Here is a 20490-nt window from a genome sequence, read left to right as displayed (position 1 = left end):
ATGGATAAATACTATTAACAATATCTAGATGTTCCTCATTCAGTCCAACGCATTACTGATACACACATATAATTAAAGGTCAAACTTATAAGACATCAATGTTTATAGATATCAAGATCTACAACCCAACAGTTCAGTGAGATAATACTCTGCCAGCACCCTGATATACATGTAAGAAAATAAAAGAAACATAGCGTTTCACTATTTATTTACATAAATATATGTTAACAAATTTCAGAACAGAGCAATTCAGTGCATAAAGTTACAGTAAGGAAGTGCGTATGAAAACAAAACTGGATTTTGACAAAATATAAAGTACCAGTACATATAACGTTAACTGATTCACTTCACGAAAGTACTACTGTACTCAAACAGCTTATCAATGAGTCCCTAACAGTGACAGTACAATATGGGGTTATCTATTGGCATTTATGTTCAATTGTAACTCATGAAAATGTTCTTGGAACACTCTTTCATTCTTAGTGTAGAAGTACTTGTATGTTAGACTATCTAAGTGTGACAATCAAAAGAAGAGCAAACACTGTCTGGCATTACAAGAGAGATCATGTGACCAAATCATTAAGATGAAGTTAAAAGGTTTCATTTTATGTTAATGTACTATAACAGTGCTAAGTATGTTTGTAGGTAATCTTCCTTTTTGATTGAATTTACAGCAATTTGAAGATTGATCTTTCTTTTATCACAGATAAAATACAATCCTGTTAATGGAACCAAATAAAATTTACCTTAAGAACTTTCAAACATTATAAAGAGTAAAAATATTTCTAAAAGAAACATCTATATTTCAGAATTAAACCTTCCAATTTTTAGTACCAGTTATAAAATAAGCACATTACATAATCAAAAGAAACTGCAATAAACCAATTTACAAACTGAACTTCTGTGGAATCATTGATATTCTAGGTCACTCAATTTTCATAGATTTTGTAGGTACTCCTTATCCAAGAACTCACATCCTTAACAAATTTTGTAAATTTGATTTGTACGTGTATTCTTAAGGCAGGATCCACAGATTTACTTTCCCACAACCCTACAAAAATCTACCATTACATGATAATTCACCCTATGAATTAAAAATGATTCCACAGTACAGTTACATATAGGTAAAAATCTACCATCTATTGAATCATATTATATGTATATTAAACATGATATTTTTCATTCAAAAAATGACAAAATTAAACTCTTTTGATAAAGTAAATCATACAGTGAGCACATCATATAACAAGCATCTGCATAAAATGACCAGCATTTTACATATATTTGCCCAAAAGCACCATTCATTCATCACAGATCAACACAATTTTCACTCGGTACAACATTCCTAAAATTTGAAGAATAAAAACTCTAATTCTTGTAATTGAAAAAAAAAATCATAAGTCTTGCAATTCTAGAATACTGTTTTATAGAATAACAGCCAAAATGAAATATAATTTGAGTAAAAAAGAATTTTTTCATACATGAACAAATTATGCATTTCAGTTGATTGAGTTGGAAAGAGATATTAATAATTTTCAAATGATTCTAAAAGGAAAAATTGCATCCAGGCTACCTGAATCAGATAAATTCATAGTTTAGTACTTTAAAAAAAACTCCAACTAGTAAAGTTTTCTTTTTAGAAATAAGGTCCAAAAATACATCGGAGAATATCACTGCATAACAATGTGAAAGTGGGGAAATATTGTGTCAGGAAAACCATCGGTGTTTTTGCTACCAAAAGGATAAAACTGAAATAGAATAAACTTCAACCTCTTAAAGGGAGAGGACAAAAATAGGTCATGCCTGCTGTCTGATCCTACTTCATTTTGAAATAAAATATTGTTTAAACTTGAAACTTCAACCTCTGAATTACATTTAAGCAACGTTTTTAAATTACTAAATTTCATCTACATAGTAGAGAGAGAGAGATATATATATATATATAAACCAACATGGCACATACAATTACACGTCTACCATTGTACATGTTCATATACACTGTATATAGTTAAATGTCTTTCCTATTTCATATGTATATCTTGTGCAGAAAATTCTAAAAAATAAGTGCAAAATTACAAACAAGTAACCCTGTTTTGATTTGAATGCATATTTAAACATAGATTTAAATCATACCATTAAGAGATTTATCAAGTCAGCTCTCTTGAATAAAGCAGAATCAAATCATAACTATACACAATTTTCATCAAATTGAATTGTTTTCTTAATGATATACACTGAAATGAATAATTATCATATAGGAACACATAACAAACTGCTTAAAACACAGGACAAAGAAACCCTTCAATCACTGATGTACCGTAATTAGATTACATCGACATCATTTCCAGAAGGAGAGGGTGTCTTTGTAAAATCGGCCAATCCAATTTCACTTCCTGTGCGATCTTGTTACTCCAGTCCGTTAGATTGCGAACCGCTGCCAGTCTGTCCATTATACGAGACAAGTAACGTTCAGAATTATCGTGATTTTTCTCTATGATATATTTAAGACACATGATCATTTTCCACTGGATTTCTTCAACTTTTTCTGGACTTTTTAATTCACATCGATCTGAAAAATTGACATGTTAATTTGAAATTACACATTTAGTTTTTGTTATTAATTTACATGCAACAATTTACTTTCACAGAGATACATTTCACTGTTTTCCTACAGTACTAAACCTTACGATCAGTTTCTATGCAATTAAAATTATTTAATTATTAAAGATATATAACCAACACTTTTAAATAAAATTTATTTGTACCTGTATATGTTAAGCAAATGCAGCGAACCAAGGCAATTTCTAAGTCACTCATATGAAGATTATGTAAGGTTTGACCAAAACTGAATAAAGCTTCCACAAAGTCTTTATTCCACACATTACACAGTTCTGAGGTGTGGTAGCAATTCCTTGCTGGGCCTGTTAAAACCCTATTCTCTATGTCAATGAATTTCCAAAAGCCAAACATCCAAAACTCGAATCTTGAGGCTGTTGTAAAGAAAATAAGATACTACATGTAAAATAAACCACAATTGATGAGATATTTTAACTAGAAATAAAAACCACAATTCAACTTTCAAATTTCAACTAGAAATTATGAAGCACAATTTTTCATCAAATATAATAAGGCACAGTCATTGAGATGATTTTTAAACTATGTATATAAAGAAGCAATGGTGTTGTGAGGTCTTATAACATTAGACATACATTCCAGTTTAACTAGATAAAATCAAAAATAAATAAAATTAAAGTTGTTGAGATGTCTTTTCAGCTAGATCTATCAGAACATGGTATTTGAAATGACTATGCCAATGGCTTGCAGTCTACTCCACTCTTGATACACACCACGCCAGAAGTTTGAGAGCTAGAGTGGACCTGACAGCTGACAACACTTGATTTGCAAAGATGCATAAGAGAAGAGGAGGAAATCGGATACTGTCAAATCAATACTCATGCAGTTAAAACTCAAGTACTTTTAATCTTCCTCAAATTAAAAAAAATATAAAATTTCCCCTGCAGGTTTATTTAAAAAAAAAAAATCAAAACAAAACCCAGATCTGATAGATGAGTGAAATTTATGGGAGATGGTAAAAAGCCTGAGGCTGAGGAGAATAAATCTTCCCTCTTCGTATGATTTTTAAGGGTTGTTTTATACGACTGCAAATAAGAATTTATCTTTTGACAATAAATATGTTTTTTAAAATGAGAGTGTTATTACAATGGTAACACTTTGTACAGCATCTAAAATATGGAACCGGTATGTTACATCATTTCTAGGAAACTTTTTTCTAGCTTACTAGTATAGGAAGGATACTTCCTAACAGGAAAGTGTGCCAATTAAAACTCAGATATACCGATAAAAGGCTGGATGAAAATTAAGAATGTATTGCTAACAGTACCAGGGTACAAGACAAGGACGTACATTTAACAAGATTGGCTTGGTCCTCGAGGGGGAGAGCGGCAAAGCCTGGAATTGTCTTTGTGAAGGTCACAAACTTGGTGATGCTCTTCTCCATGTTGGTGGCAAAGTTTGAGACCAGCATCATCCGGTTATCCAGGTCAATCCCAGTCTGACTATAGAACTGCTGGTACTCCTCTTTAGATAGGTTGTTCATGCTTCCAAACATCTCCGACTTCAGCCTGAACGCTTCCTAAAAGATATCCAAGAAAGAAGATGACACAGTGTTCTATTCCATAAAAATTTCTTTCTAACACAAAAATGTTCTCGTTTTAGTAATGATTATTATCAATAGATTCCTATTTAAACACTTTTATTTTTGTTGATTTTGTTTTTCTGACCAATGTGAACTTTATGAAACCAAAATGAAAAATTTGGTGTTGGCGATTCTATATATTTTCACAATCTGATGCAAAATTAAGTACTCATGTTAAATACGAAATCTACAGTGTGTCTTCATGTACATACTGCATAATCACTGGTCAGTTTTGAAATAGCCTTTTGATTGGTCCAGAATGCTAGCAAAGGTCCATACATTGTTTTCTGAGCATTGTCCATGTGTTCTGCCAATTTCTCGTATTCTTCATTCACAGCTGCCAACTTTACTTGATTTTCCAATGAAGGTTTTTCCACCTCCTCTTTAACCTCCACTTGATTTTGTAACCGCTTGATTTCACGGATATCCTGGGTCCTTTTTTCATGAGTATATCTTCCTGTCTTTATGGCTATCAAATGTAATAATCATCATTACTATAGCTTTTTTCGATAATAAGGAACAAAAAATAACACCATGTACAAATATATTTGACACACCCTTTAGATGGAAATAGCACAATGTACAAATATATTTGACACACCCTTTACAGGGAAATAACAAATATTTACAAGTTATTATAAATATCAATCATTCTTATTGTCTGAGGAAAACAGTATGTTTGTGGGCCAAAAATTAAAGTTACATTTCAAAGAATTTAAAAAAAAAAAAAAATAAAGTATGGTTCAGAACATACATTTATCTTAAAGCAATATGAGCTGCAATTTTCATGTTGAAATTTTTTTAAAAACAAAAATGTGTTTTTCTTCTAAAATGACAAGAGAAATCATGGTTTTAAATATCTATAACCTGTTTTTTTGTGGGAAAGGCCATTAAGAAGCCTTTATTGGAGCAGAATTGAATAATTGTCGTCCTGTACAAAAATTGATTTGCTATATATTCCTTATAAGAGAAATCTTTTATCTGACAAAAATTAATGAATTTTTCAAACTTTATTTATCATAAAAGTTTAATTTATATGCAGACTTATCATACTAGCAGGTTTCTGCAGCAAAATAAAATTCTAAAAAATACAGCTCATATGCTTTAATTCCTTATAAGTTAACAGAGCTAGGTTTCCTTACGTTGACTTATAAGATTTAATAACAGTTGAATGTGAGTATAGTTCAACTTAATATATTTTCAGTTGCACCCACCAATTAATTAAAAGTTATGTTTACCTTCTTTGGACATTCCAACAGCTAAACATTTATTATAACGACATAATGGACATCCATTTCTCTTCCCTGGAGCAATGGTGCAGTTCTTGTCACTTTTCACACATTTGTATTCCGTCTTTCTCCTTAAACTTCGTCTAAAGAAACCCTGTTAAAAGAAATTAATACGTTATAAAACCCATCTAAATCAAGTACATGTATAGTTCACTTATCTTTTATGTCAGTAAAAAGTAAAGGCATGTATCTAAATAGTAATTATTACTTTTAGAAAGCAGAGAGTCTAAAAGTCATATATATCATACAACATGGAAAAGAAGAATTTAAATACACTGTGCCGTATTTTTCGGACGATAATACAATTTTTTTTACTCTTGAAACACAGTTTAACAATATGATTAATTCCTAGCTCTCAAATTGGATGATATTCAACAAGTTAGAAAATTTTTAACGTAATATTCAGCTGCACATGACCTACGAGGTAAATACCGGTATACATGTTACATTTGATTTTTTTCTACATTAGACTAAAAATAGATTGGGAATTGTCAGTGCTGTATATTTGATTATCATTATTCCAGTCGCCCAATGAAATATTGCGTTACTCAATGTGTTTGGCTCTGGCTTCAAACTAAAAGATGATGAGGTTTTCTTTGCTTGATAATACTCAATTTGCTATCACAATTCCCTGAATCATATGACAAAACAATTATTGCTGTTTTTGACATCATTCTGATGATTTAGGTACCCTTCAAGTACGATATTCACCGAGCCGAATCACCTCACCTTTGGCTCGATGAATTTTGTACTCAAAAGGTACCTAATTTATCCTATTGACCTCAAATATTGTATAGCATTATATTCTTAACATATAAATGTGATACTATACATGTACATATTTTTTAATTTTCTTTTCTATCTATCTTTGGAGGGGACTGATAATATTAGGTCATCTGAACAAATACTGAATGATAATGAGATACCAAACTTAAGATTGCCTTGCAAAGTGGATATATTCGAATTACATCTTTATTTCTACGTATGACATACTATACACTAGAGTACAATGTACATGGTCTATGAGTCAATGACCTGCTTACATTACTTATATCAGTAAAAATTGGGTCACTATGAACATTGGTAAGATTATGCATAATCATTTATTTATAAATGTAGATGCATGTACATTCATTCAAAAGAATGTCAAATCGAGGCCATGTACCCCCACCCATGGATATTTACTATGGTCTGAAAGGATGAATTTCCTTCAAGTTCATGACACAGCATTCTTGATATGCCTCTAAAATTTTAATTAATGGAATACCGGGTACATAACGATTTAATTGAATGACAAAATAATAAAGAAGTCTTACTTTGCAAGCCTCGCACGTGTTCACTCCGTAATGAAACCCCGACGCCTTCTCCCCGCAGACTCTACAGGGAGGGAGGAAGGGGGTGGAGGATGTGGGCTGTTGGGCAGAATCAGGGCTGTCCTGGGACGAGTCCATCCCACTGTAAGCCGCGGGCTTGGTCATCACTACATCATCAGTACTGCTACTGCATGGCCTTTTTAAAGTCTTCTTTCTTTGCTGAGGAGACGATTGGACTTTCGGTGGGGAAGTCTGAGATCCAAAGTCCATGTCTTCTTCGGAGTTTGGTGTATAGCAGTTGTTAAAGTAGTTCCCATACTCAGCACTGTACATTGCTTCTTCTGATGGCAAATAAAAATGAACTTTGATAAATAATGCACTTCTAGTTAATCTACACAAAAATGAAGTACACGAACTATATGGTGAATACCTTCCAATAAGGAGACGCACTGATGTAAGAGGCAGAAGATTATGCAAAAATAGGGAAAAGGAAGTTATTTGAGAAAAGTATCATTACTTTTCATTCACTTTTTTTCTCCGGAACAATAAGTCACGTGCCACGTACCGGTACATACATTCCCATCACTCAACAATTGATACAGTTTCATAGTGAAAGATAACCATAATAGTTATTGATTATGATGATGATAAACACTTACAAATAAACACACATATTTTTTTGAAGTTTTTGCCTATAAATCAATATATATATATATATATATATATATATATATATATATATATATATATATATATATATATATATATATATATATATATAATTATCATGTTTTTGTCCGGGTCTTTTTCAAATTTGTTTCTGTGAACCAGGAAAAGAACTATTGAATAAAAAAAAGCTAAAATAAAACATAATCATCCTCATGGAGACAATGCTTTCAAAGCTTGAATACCATATCTTTCTCTAAGACAAAATTTCTGTAATCAGTGATTTCATTATATTTTCATGAACACAGATTCCTTTACTTTCCCTACATTAATTATGAAGACTGATAATTATATTTGCAAAGAATTAGCTCCTAAAAAAGATATAACTTAGTTGCTCTTATATAACAAATTCCACAACAAAATTAATAAAGTCTGCATCCTTATTGATAATAATCATCAGTAATGGAATGATGCACAAACAAATTAATATTTGCATTAATTTTGAGCCATTTCACTTCCTAGCTATAAACACAACAAATATGCAGGCGATTTATCTCGATCACTTCAACTCAATCTGGATCTTAAGATCACTCAATGGTCGTGACCATTTTAATACTACTGTTAACCAACTATTATTCGCGACAACTTTATTTCTCGATTTATCTGAGATGAACTGGTTTGCTGCGACCAAGTTTCGCGACCAAGCCTTATCCACACCTTTTTTTTTTCATTACAACTATAATGGTAAATACTGGTCTGCGGCAAGAAATATTTGCGACAATTAGGCTCTCGCACACCTCACGAAAATTTCTCGCACACTAATAAAAATTGGTTTACAGTATTTTAATCTCCTAAAAAAGAAGTGCTCTGAAAAATGATACAGGAAAATGATCAAATTTTAAACCTAAATTATCTTGGATTTTTCTTTACTTAATATTAGTTTATGGCCCAAAACATCATGTGTCAAAATTTAAGGCTGCATGGTTTGATGGTTAATTTGTTGACTATCCAGCCTTCTAAAAATTTCGGTCCTATACCTTTGACATCCTGTATTTTCCTTTCCTGAGGACTGGCCCCGTCTGACATGGTCGGCTCCGAGGGGCTGGACAGAGCTGATCCTCCACTCTCCGCATCCATTATCATCAGTGTTCTTCTAGATCACGGCGAATTCAACTGCAACAAAATGATTCCAAAAATGAAATTAAAAAAAGAACCAGGTTTCCTGTGGAACACACATTTTTACAACATACACTTATACCACATTTCCTATTCCATGGAGGATATTTAATCTTATTTCACAAACTACATAAGTTTATTTCTAATGCCTGTATAACTGCAGTACTTAGTATAATGTTTCATTTATAGATCCATTACAATATGACATCTACCAAAATTTCATAATTCAATGGCGCTGTGATTTACTCTACAATCTTAACTTTTTTCTATTTCATGATTAATTCAATGCAGTACATGTTTCAAATATAGATGCATGATGGAGTTGCCAAAGGTTGGGGCCCGGGTTACATTGGTTTGTTCCACGGGCAAATAAATTATTCTGTTCTCAAAAAAAAGTACTTGCACAACAACAACACACTGAAGATGTTTAACTCCACACAGTCAGACTATATACGTTGCACATCACTCATGTAAAGACTAATGTAAAAGAACAGCATATCCCAATTAGTCATATTAGATGTACACTGGTACACTCTCAAGTTTCACTGTAGCTTAATTAGGTTAAAGGAAGAAACACCCTTTTCCACATAACATAGAGTTTTAAACCAATAGTATTACAAGAATTAGCTACATCTGTGTAACAGTATATCTTTCAATGGTAGGAAATAAGATACAACCTCCTTGCAAGTTAGCAATACGAAAAACAGTTACATTATGTATTTTAATTAAAGGTGCATGCTTTTTCAATGGCCATTGGGAAATCTATAGATAGTCTTGTAAAATAAATAGCAGAGCTTTTCACTGTCACGTTTTTTCACTATTGTTAAAACAGGGCATGCAGATGCATATTATTTGCATCAGGAAAACGATATCGAAAAGGAAATTTAGCTCACATATCGGAGTCAATAAACTAGATGTCAATATAGTGACCCCTTCCAGTTTCAATGACTAGCCAAGCATATCTTAAGGGAGTAAGGAAACATGCAAGAGAACTATATGGTATTAGTACTGTACAACATATGAAACATATCCTTGTATGCAAGAAACATCTTCCTCGTGTACCGTAAAACATCAGAATCTTAACCAGTATCGCTTATCATCTATTTTTCTACTATTAATATTAATTGATTTTCAGCTGTTTTTATGTCTCTGATGATCAGAGAATCATATATCGGTAGATCTAAAACAAATAAAGCACATGATCAGGTGAAAAAGTTCACAATGTGACTTCATTTTTACCCAACCAAATGAGCAACCGGTCGGTACAATAATACTCAGTATCTTCATTAACAAACTTTTATCAGGACAAAATGTATGTTTTTATTAAATTAGTAGATTAGGATTAAAATACAGTTATTTCACCCCTTCTATTGAAACCTTCTGTATTGGAAAAGTCAAGGTGGTCTACTGTCTCATGCACTAAAGAGTTACGTACTAGTTTGTGGGATGACAACTGTAGAAAATGGTACATTGTAGTAGATTTTGGGCAAGTGATATTCATGCATGCATGAACATTTCACAAATTCATAATTTTTCAGCCTCAATATCTGATTTCATAGCTAACGTTTTGCCTTAAACATTGAAATAATAAATTATATGGCATTTCCGCCAATAAATACTTATAAAGTGATGGCCCTAATTCATGAAGCCAATGCTCGCTGGTTTTCTCTGCTTTTCTCCAGTTAAAGTTCTTTCACCTTAATTAACTGACTCCACTTAATACAATAACTTAAAAATAAATAGACTTTTTTTTTTAACACTATAATGATATAGCCTTGCTCTGAAGGCACTTCTTCCGTAAACTTGTATGCACAAACTACCTCCGCACTTCACTTAGCCTGACACTATATGGCACTGTAATGTCCTATAATAAAAATAATAAAAAGTACTTGATACAAAAAATGTGTCATGGAGACTAATTTATAAAATGCTTAATTGAGAAATTCTCTGGCAGGAAACACTGGCCTGTGCTGGTGTGCATAGCGAGAGTGGTATAAACTGCATTAGTCATAATAACCACAAAGTGAATCAACTCATCTCACGTCCTTATGTTTCAATTTACTGCACACCCCACAAAAAGACGTCAATTAAGGTGAAGTTCAAAACACATCTGCACTTGCTGTATTTCTTTTCCTTTTATGGGTTAAAACACTTGAGATACTAAAGAGGTTTTTTTTTTATTAACGAGATTTACTACTCATTCATCCCATGCATGAACTTTCCCAATTTTGGTCATTCATTGTCAAGCACAACACCTCAGACATTTAATATCTATGACCTAGCTATAAAGTACGTGTAAATGCATAAAACCATTTGCAATTTATTGCTCATACCAAACGTTGAACATGCTATTTTTCAAAACTACCCTTGATTTTATAAAAAATTACACCTTCTTATTTCACTTAAAACCCAAAATGATTGTGATCTTTTTTTGGGCATATTGCTATAATTTTTTGAAAATGTCATCAATAAAACTCATTACAGGGGCTACCTGGTATATATACTTTAAGTTAAAATACCAGTTCATAACTGATTGAAAGTAACTTTGATAACAAAGAACTATGTACAGTTTCAGACATATTTTGCCCTCTTCTAGATTGATTTTTAAAAATTAATATCACAAGAAATTGAAGTACAGTTTACTAGTATAACGTATTTTTACACAAGAATACCCATAAAGTAAGAATCTATAAATAGTAACCCGATTAGACTTTCACAAGGTTAATTGGGACATCATAAACAGCACATTTTCATGAAATTTTCATAAACTGAGCAGAAGACACCAGTTCCTTAGTGGTTTTTTGAATAGAAAAAATATGTCTGCAGCTGTCACCCACGATGAAACTCACTTTATAACTTTATCATGTGATATCATATAAAATATATTAATTTCTTTGTGGGCGATGGCTGCACACATTTTCCTCTTCAAAAAAAACTATGAGAAAATGTGCAAATTTTCATCATTTTTGACCAAATCTTAGAAATATGCCAAAATGTTGAAGTCTTAAATATTTATTGAAACAAGATACCCGGTAAAAGTGTACAACTTGGTACTTTATATACAAACATGTTCAAGATGGTACACGTGTATTTTTATGAGATTTAAACAACTTCTGAATTTTAGGGCAAATATTGAAAGAAACTGTAGTACCATCTTCTTACTTCATTAGGAGTGACGTATATGATAATAGTACACTCAAACTGCAATTTCTATAAATCTCTGCCATTAAGACCGGCTGTTAGGTTGTATGAAACACTTTAAATAACATTTATTTAATTTGAGCATTTTCCTTGAGAAATAGAAATTCCATAACACCAATGTGCATTTCCTTCAATTTAATTAACTACACTGTATAAGGAACTTAATTAAATGACTTTAAAAGTAGTTTTGTACCAGTACCAAGACAAAATCAAGATAGGTACAAATCCACCATGAGTTAAAATACACTGGTACATAATAGATACATGGTACTTTTATCAATTCAGGTAATTCATTAAAAATTAAAAATAAAATGTAAATATTTATATAAGCCTGAGCTGTTATTACAAAAATCGCATGAGGTAATGTAGTCTGCTAGCTAGGGCTTAACCATGTTAACGTAAATTCAAAAGATGATACATCACTTATCGTAAAACTATTGATTCATATAGAGTGTTTCGATCGTTGATTTATGATTAATTATACCATTCAAATATTTAGAGACATAAGCTTTTCAATCATTGTTTCTTTCTTTATACTCTTTTTCTTCTTTCTTTTTTTATTCCTTCTTAGTATTGAAGGATGATTATACATGTACATTCATAATAGGTCTTTTTACTTCCACACAAGTCTGTGATGACTACTTAAGAATTAAATTGATCAACCTGTGATTAAAACACTCAATGTATCCACAAAGATGACCATGTACATGTACACTTATTTTGGCATTTGACCTTGACCTTGATTAATGTTGACCCCAATATAGTCTTGACCTTCCATTTGACAAATTGCATACATGAAATCATTATCTTGCCAAAATAAAAAAATGGGCTAATTAAGGTTTTACAAACAGACAGAGAGATAGACATCGCAAATTAAAACTTCCTTTATTCCAGCAACATTCTATTCCTGTTTTTATCCAAAAATGATCCAACTTTTACCAATTAATTACTCAACAGAGTATCCTGGAATGTGTCTTTTCTATAATTATATGTTTTAATTTTAGTAAAAAATACTTTTTATAGCCGGTACCAAAAATAGTTACATATTTAGTTTCAATAATTAAAAGTTTATAAATCAAGAAATACCATGGCCATGTTTTAAAGGCAGCTTTAAAAGTTTAGGGTAATATTATGGGTAAAGTTCTATGAAATTGAACAGTTCTTTAAGGACACATGAGACGTTTCTCAATATCAGATAAATTTCCATGAAAATGTATTCATTTGGATCTAGCTGTAGGTCTGTTGCTTTTGGTCTAGAAAAATTCTTATGGATAACCCGGGAGCTACAGTGCCACCCATTGAAAAAACTGTCATTTATTGTGCACAAAAACGTGCACTAGTTTCGGACTGATTAACCTTATCTATACGCAAAATCTGTGGAAAATAATATAGCCATTAAATTTTTCCATCCCAATTTTATCAGATGTGGGAGCTACAGACCTGCAGCCAATTTGCATCCAAACGTGCTTATGCCAAAAAATTCCAGATTACATTAAAATGCTATTTTTGGAGTTATAATATTTTGGATTTTTCTTATTATAGCATGCATAATGCAACTGAATGCTCAAAAACAATGTAATAGTAAATATTTTCTATTGAAACTACATGTATATATCTAAATAGAAAAGTATCATATGAAATGATTGAAATATATTTTAATGGATCGCATTACATTGTAGAAATCTTCAAATTGTGTAGATAGAGAACAATTTCAAAAATAATGGAATATAAGTCTTGTCTGACCTTACTATTTGCATTTATTTAAGAACCTGTACTCTTGATGGCTCAGTTGAGCTAAAAATCAATTGATGATGCATATTAAAGCATCTAAAACTTCATTGCCATATTCTGAGCCCCAACTTGCCATACAAAAATAATTCTGAAAGTCTGAAACATCATTTAAATCACTTGCAAAGTATCAAAATGAACTACATGTATCTCTGACACTTTTTAAAGACATGAGCAGAGGTAATCTATACTTTACCTCATCTGATTGTTTGGAAACATTTGGAACAATCAATATATTGATGGTATTGTATCCAAGCATTAATATACATGTAGCTGCCAAAAACAAAGTATATATTGCATATAATTGAAATAATTTCAATTTTTGGAGAGCTAGAAATGAAAGCATACGTACATTCTAATGATTATATAGGTTTTAAGTGATCAAATTACAGTTGAACTTCGATATCTCGAACACCGATATCTCGTGTACAATGGATATGTCAAAGTGATTTGTATACCCCAACCACTTTTTAAAAAGTATTTTACCCTCGAAATCTTGAATACTGTAAATTCCTTATATTACAAAAGTACTTAATTCCGCCATCCCGCTGGTTTGTATCTAATTGTGATAAAATAAAATTGTGAACGTAGCACTTATTTCTCTATTTCTTATGGTTCATAACTCTCAAAAAATAATGGCGAGATTTTAAAATCCGCGAAGGGTGCTTCTCACGAAATTACACGGATATTAATTCCTCGCTTTTAATTAGGAATCTACAGTACTCAGATATCTCGAAGTTTTTATACGGTCCCATCTAGTTCGAGATAACGAAGTTTGACTGTAATAGGATTAACTATCTCATTGTATGGTACCTAATGATATTCAGTATATTAATTGATACTCTGAATTAATTACGTGACAGAACTACTAAAAAGGTATTACATCACTGCCTTTCTTCTGAAGGCCTTTAAACATCTGACTGAATAGCTTTTAATAAATATAAAGGATTAAGAAGTTCATTATCTTTATATTCAAATCTACATCATTTTAAAGGTTGGACAAAATGGTAGAAAGTACGTATGTGATGGCACACATTATCACTTCTGTCCGTATACAAAGTGTTACAGCTAGGCGACAACACCTACCCTACATGTACGATGCACCTAAGCTGTTCAAATTATGGTATACATGCATATATTGATCATTGCCACAGTGACAATTTCTACCATTTAATATTATTCACAGTGCACATATTCTTAGCAGCTCTGCTCCATCAAAATGTTTACAGAATATATAGAACATAAACTCTGTATGATAATAATTCATATTACGATTTTCTGTATTTTTGGTGGGATTGCATACTCACTATAAGACCAATCAGCTACTTGTTAAATAAATTAACATTTTGTTGTTGTTTCTAAAAAATTTTGGGTTTAAAACCATAAGCATGCAGCTGCAATAATAATTTTATATTTTTTTAAAATATACTTTTGCAAGCAGCACTGTGTAGAGGAAGATGGCTGCAATAAGTTAAATTAGCATACCTAATTAATATTATAAGAATTGGGAGAATGTACATGCCAATTTACTGCCAATGAATGGAGAATTTTATAAAAAAAATCACATCTCCTTTACATGTACACCTGTATACGTAGCATATAAAAGAAATGAGTATTAACTGGCCAACAATTGAAATTCTGAGCCCCAGCTTGAATGAAAATGCTTATTGTATTTGATTCACTATAACTATTCCAAGTACATGTAAGAAAAAATCATTATGGAATAAAAATTTCTTTCAATGAATAGGAAAGATAAGATCAATCTACAAATCTGTTGCCATATATGACCTTGAATTGTTCTTAAAGGTTTAATATAGTTAATTTCATGGAAATTAAGAGATGGAAAAAGAAACATATTTCAAAAACTGTATATGGTGATATCCATATAATTCAGAATTTAAAAGTTTATTTTAGACAGGTGTTCATTAAAGTACAGTTGTAAAAACATTGCAATAAGGTGTAATATAAAGGTGTCTTAGACTACATACAGGTCCTATTAAATAAGAGATAAAGATACAATGATGTTCTAAGTAGATCAATTAAGTTAGACAATAAAGAAAAGTATTCATCCATGGATTTTTTTCTCCATGCAGCTACAAAGCTGAATCTTGTGTATATATGTAAATGTACCTGTAACCATCACAATTATGTAAATAATACTAGCAATACATGCAGACAAAATTCAATTAATTAAGAAAAGTTTTTTTCGACTAAGCAAAGTTTTATTTGCTGGGCCTAAATCTTGGAATCATATAGGATTTGACTTTTATAATTAGAAGTGTTGTTATCATGTGATGGTATTCGTCATAGACTCTGTCTAATGATCAGAGATAAATGTAGTTCACTGATATGTTGATCTAGCTGCCCCTCCTGATCTGAGTGTCCAATCTGACATTCTAAACTTGCAATGAAATTGCACAAATTTCAACTTTTCCAATATTTTCTAAACATAAAATATGTTTTCTTTTAACTTTATAATACACAGTTATCATAGGAAAGTTTTTTCATCATATCTTAATTGTTTATAATTTTAGAAGCAGTAGTGGATTAAGAACATCTTATTTAATTAGATTATCATAAATATGAACATACACTGCAGGGATAAAAATAAGTATCAATAATCCACTGGCATTTTCTCTATGCCATTTTATATTTCACAATGTTTATAAGATATCATATTTCTCTTCATTGCCACTCTCTGACCAGTAAAAAATGCTTCAAATCAAAACAAATGTCTTGCAGGTTGTATTGTAAAATTTCTATCAATAAACAATTAAAATTTGTCTTTCAATATGTTACAACAATTTAACTACTTTGATCAAACTGTCGGTAAAACAATACGACATGAGACATGTTACTTTACTGTCTCTGTATAACATATGGGATGGTGTAAAAGTAGTCCGGGACATATGTCCCGGACATATGTCCCGCGATGTCCCAATTTTCTATTTCGCGTCTAACTTATTTTCCAGTTACTTTTTTCAAAAACCGTTAATCATATATCAAATGGCATCTTAATTTAAGTCGATGGTATTCTTTCTGCTTCATAAAAAACACTTAGGGGTTAAAAATCGCCAATTTTCCTTCGTCGAAAGTGTAAATGTAGTCCCGAGAAATCGACAATGTTTTTTTAATTTCCGGTTTTTGTTTTGCCTTTGTATATACATTTAATATACATATTTCTATGTGTTTTTTCTTGTTGTTGTCTCCTTATTATTTGTTTATGGTAGAAATATTAATTATTTATCAACTTTTAACCTTAAAAGCAGTTATTTACACTTTTCCCTGCGGGACATTGAAGTTTACGCACAGCTGAAAAGATATAGTACAATTGGAAACCCAACAAAGTTACATGTAAGAGTTCCGAATAAAATTCACGTTTATCAATAATTTCATATAATATTGAGATGAATTGAAAAATATATATTTGTAAGCAAATATTAGTATTATTATTAATAGTAATTTTATTTATATTATTTTGATACTAGAAAATGCGTTCAATCATTAATTAAAGGATTCCGACAGCAATTATCTTCTCAAAATCATTGAATAATTACTTGATTATTTTACTTGTTGTTACAATAATTATTGTCTCAATATTAGAATTAAGGTATGACCACGAATGGGCTAAAATTGTAACAATTATTGTCTCATCATTAATTTTTCTCCATAAATTACCTTGTACCAAGGTCTGCATCGAAGCGTAGGGTGGACTTTTTAAAGTACCGCCACTATGTCGGGTTTCTTTAACTTTCTCGCGGGTCGGCTTGGTTTTTTGATGTAATAAAACAATAAATAAAACTTCTTTTTTTTTTTTACAGTATCATCGTTCTGGCAATGGGATATGTTGTACTGTTCGAAGTCCATTTTTAAACTCTTAATCAATAAATTTGAATATTGCGGGAGAATACTCTACAAGCTTTTCTTGGTGTTGTGCCTGCGAGAAATAAGCTGATACATTTTTATGTTATCACCAGTCCAGATCTACAATGAATATGTGTAAATGTGTTCCATTATTTATTTAAATACATAGATATGTTTTGCTTGTGCTCGTTATAAGGTGACTAGGTTTCAGACACTAGTGCCCATTGGATAATATAAAACGTCTGTAAAATGTGCACATGTAAATAATAGATTTAGTGCTTTTAACTGCCTTAACAAATATGTTTTACTATTTTTCCAACAATTAAATGGCTCTTAATAAAGGAGGCCTCCACGTTGCAAGAGCTGGGCAACGGTATATGATATATAAATGCGGTGCTATACCGGCTAACATCCTTTACAGAATCGTTATACGGAATTGTATATACTACCCCTATAGGGTTTTCGGTTTTACTTTTTCTTTTCTGTTTCTTGTGAACTGCTATGTCCCGCGAAGAAATGTGTGAACAATTATCTTAGGGATTGAGAATGACTTAATAATTATGTTTATATTATAAAACAATATTTGATATTCAAATACATTATATAAACATACAGAAATATGTATATTTAATGTATATACAAAGGCAAAACAAAAACCGGAAATCAAAAAAACATTGTCGATTTCTCGGGACTACATTTACCATGTTTACACTTTCGACGAAGGAAAAGTGGCGATTTTTAACTTATTAGTGTTTTTCAAGAAGCAGAAAGAATACCATCGACTTAAATTAAGATGCCATTTGATATATGATTAACGGTTTTTGAAAAAAGTAACTGGAAAATAAGTTAGACGCGAAATAGAAAATTGGGACATCGCGGGACATATGTCCGGGACATATGTCCCGGACTACTTTTACACCATCCCATAACATATCAACATGTACATATACAGATCTGCACAAATGAATTATAACTTTTTCCTTACCAAAATAGGTTAAATTGTGGGTAAATCTCTGGTTATTTTCATATCACATGATATCAGATCCAACTTTATTTCAGAGTTCCTGTTAAAGTTTTTTGATTTGTTTACGTTTGTTAAACTACGTCAGTCAAAAGGGAATGTCGATCGGAAATGGTTGAATGAATCATTAAAAAACATGCATAACAACTTGAAAAACGGGTAAACTTAGTGCAACGCCATTTACGCCAAGGGACAGAATCGTAAACGAAGTAAACATGCAAAATGGAGCATGGTGGACCAAAACATTGGGAATATCAAAATAAAATAAAAACATTTATCGCCGTGTTCTAGATTTGATTGCAGTTCAATATCAAGTATGAGTGACACAGAACGAGAAGTAGAGCAAAACAAATTTTCCCCCAAACTTGGAGTTTTTGAAAACATAATCCTTCGTGGAGAGAGATTGTATCGCTCAAGTGTATCAGTATTTTATAAAAGTGGAAAGAAACGTGCTTACCTTTTAGTTTGTCGATTATTGAGAAATAACTGAGATGTAAACATCATACTTTGGAAATTACGTGATCTACTTCTTGTTTGACTGAAGAGTTCCAATACGGGAGATAACTCCATGCGGTCTTCAAGGCCTTGGATGTTCTGTTTCACAAAGTATCCCTTTTTTTTTTATTTCAATTTCAATTTTTCTTGTGTAAACATTTTCCTTAAATTTACCTATAATAAAGGTGAATTAACATGGAGTCATCCCCACTTTTTTTTGGGGGGGGGGGGGCACGTAAAGTGAAAAAAAAGAAAATAATAGTGAAAATGAATAATAGGTACACCCCCCCCCCCCCACCACGGATTAGGAATTTTGGCTTTTTATGGCTGTCAAATTATTTGGATGAGTCCCCCCTTTCAAGAACGATACTACGTACCTGCGTAGTCAGTTTGTAACACCAGACCAGACATGACCCCCCCCCCCTCCCTCTCCACTGCAACTTGGAAATAATAGTTTTTTAATTTAAATGACAAAGATTTTATTTCATATTGCAAAATTTGTAATATCCTCTAAAAAGACGAAAAATATAAATTCTGTTGGTCATATAAGTGTATAGGAAACTAAATTTTGACGCAAAATTATCGTCATGTTCTGGCAAAAAAAAAATAAAAATTAAAACCTGAACGTTACACTTCCAAAGCATATGATCGTTTGTTTGTATAAATTAATTGTACAAACTTACTATTTTGTTGTACATGAAATGTTTAGATTATGAATTAATTTTAAATATCAATTTTTTTTGGGGGGGGGGGGGGTACTGTTAATTCATAATGATGGCCTCCTGTGTTCTCTCGGCGCAAATTGGATAAATAAGTAATACAGAATATAATTTAATAATATTTCTTTGGTGAGATGCAAAGATGAAAAGATAAAGATAGTTTTAATGTGATATATTAGACTTTACAATATCAATGTGGACGAGAGATCATCATAAATTTTCAAAATTTTGACATACACCAACATTCTTATAGATAGGTTAACAAGTATATACATGTATATTACTGCAGCAAATACAGCCATTATTTTTCGAAAAAGTCAAATTCCATCCAAAAGGAAGTGTAAGAAAAAACCCAATTGGGTATATAAATAAAATCTGCTTACTATTACGCCAAGAAGAAACGAAACTTAGGTATAACTTTTTTACAAAAAATCCAAATAATTGTGCTTTATAACAAGCTTATGTCAATGCAAAGAGAATTTACCATAGACTGATGAAAACTATCCGAACACAGTTTTTCAACTCACTCGCTAACGGAATAAATTCTCTCCAAATAATTACAGACAATTTTGGAACAAATTTAAAGAATCTAAAGCTAAACGTGTAGATGTTACTACATGTACAATTAGCACATCAGAATTTGTTGATCAATACAAATCCTGACTAAATATGCATAATCTCTTAAATGATAGATTTGATCGAAAATAAACCTTTGGACTATCCTTTCACTTCTAACGAAATC

General features: G+C 31.5%; 1 protein-coding gene across 4 annotated transcripts; it reads right to left on the bottom strand.

Annotated features, from left to right (window-relative positions):
• Positions 1-191: 191 nt before the first annotated feature.
• Positions 192-19150, bottom strand: LOC105331216 (retinoic acid receptor gamma). Of its 4 annotated transcripts, none has more exons than XM_011433322.4 (8): positions 18992-19150; positions 8522-8657; positions 6822-7159; positions 5455-5599; positions 4429-4685; positions 3925-4153; positions 2766-2990; positions 192-2569 (listed from the first exon to the last, which is right to left on the bottom strand). In XM_011433322.4, exons 2-8 carry the CDS (start codon positions 8625-8627, stop codon positions 2328-2330), a joined length of 1542 nt encoding a protein of 513 aa, XP_011431624.3. In that variant the 5' UTR covers positions 8628-8657; positions 18992-19150; the 3' UTR covers positions 192-2327. The 4 variants fall into 4 exon arrangements, with proteins under 4 accessions (XP_011431624.3, XP_034323251.2, XP_011431625.3 ...); XM_034467360.2 differs by lacking the exon at positions 18992-19150 and adding an exon at positions 18499-18653; XM_011433323.4 differs by lacking the exon at positions 18992-19150 and adding an exon at positions 8955-9111.
• Positions 19151-20490: the final 1340 nt, after the last annotated feature.

The sequence above is a fragment of the Magallana gigas genome, chromosome 5 (genome assembly GCF_963853765.1).
Source record: "Magallana gigas chromosome 5, xbMagGiga1.1, whole genome shotgun sequence".
NCBI classification, from domain to species: domain Eukaryota; kingdom Metazoa; phylum Mollusca; class Bivalvia; order Ostreida; family Ostreidae; genus Magallana; species Magallana gigas.
The sequence above is the reverse complement of the archived record's forward strand: the minus strand, read 5'-3'. Positions and strand labels throughout refer to the sequence as shown.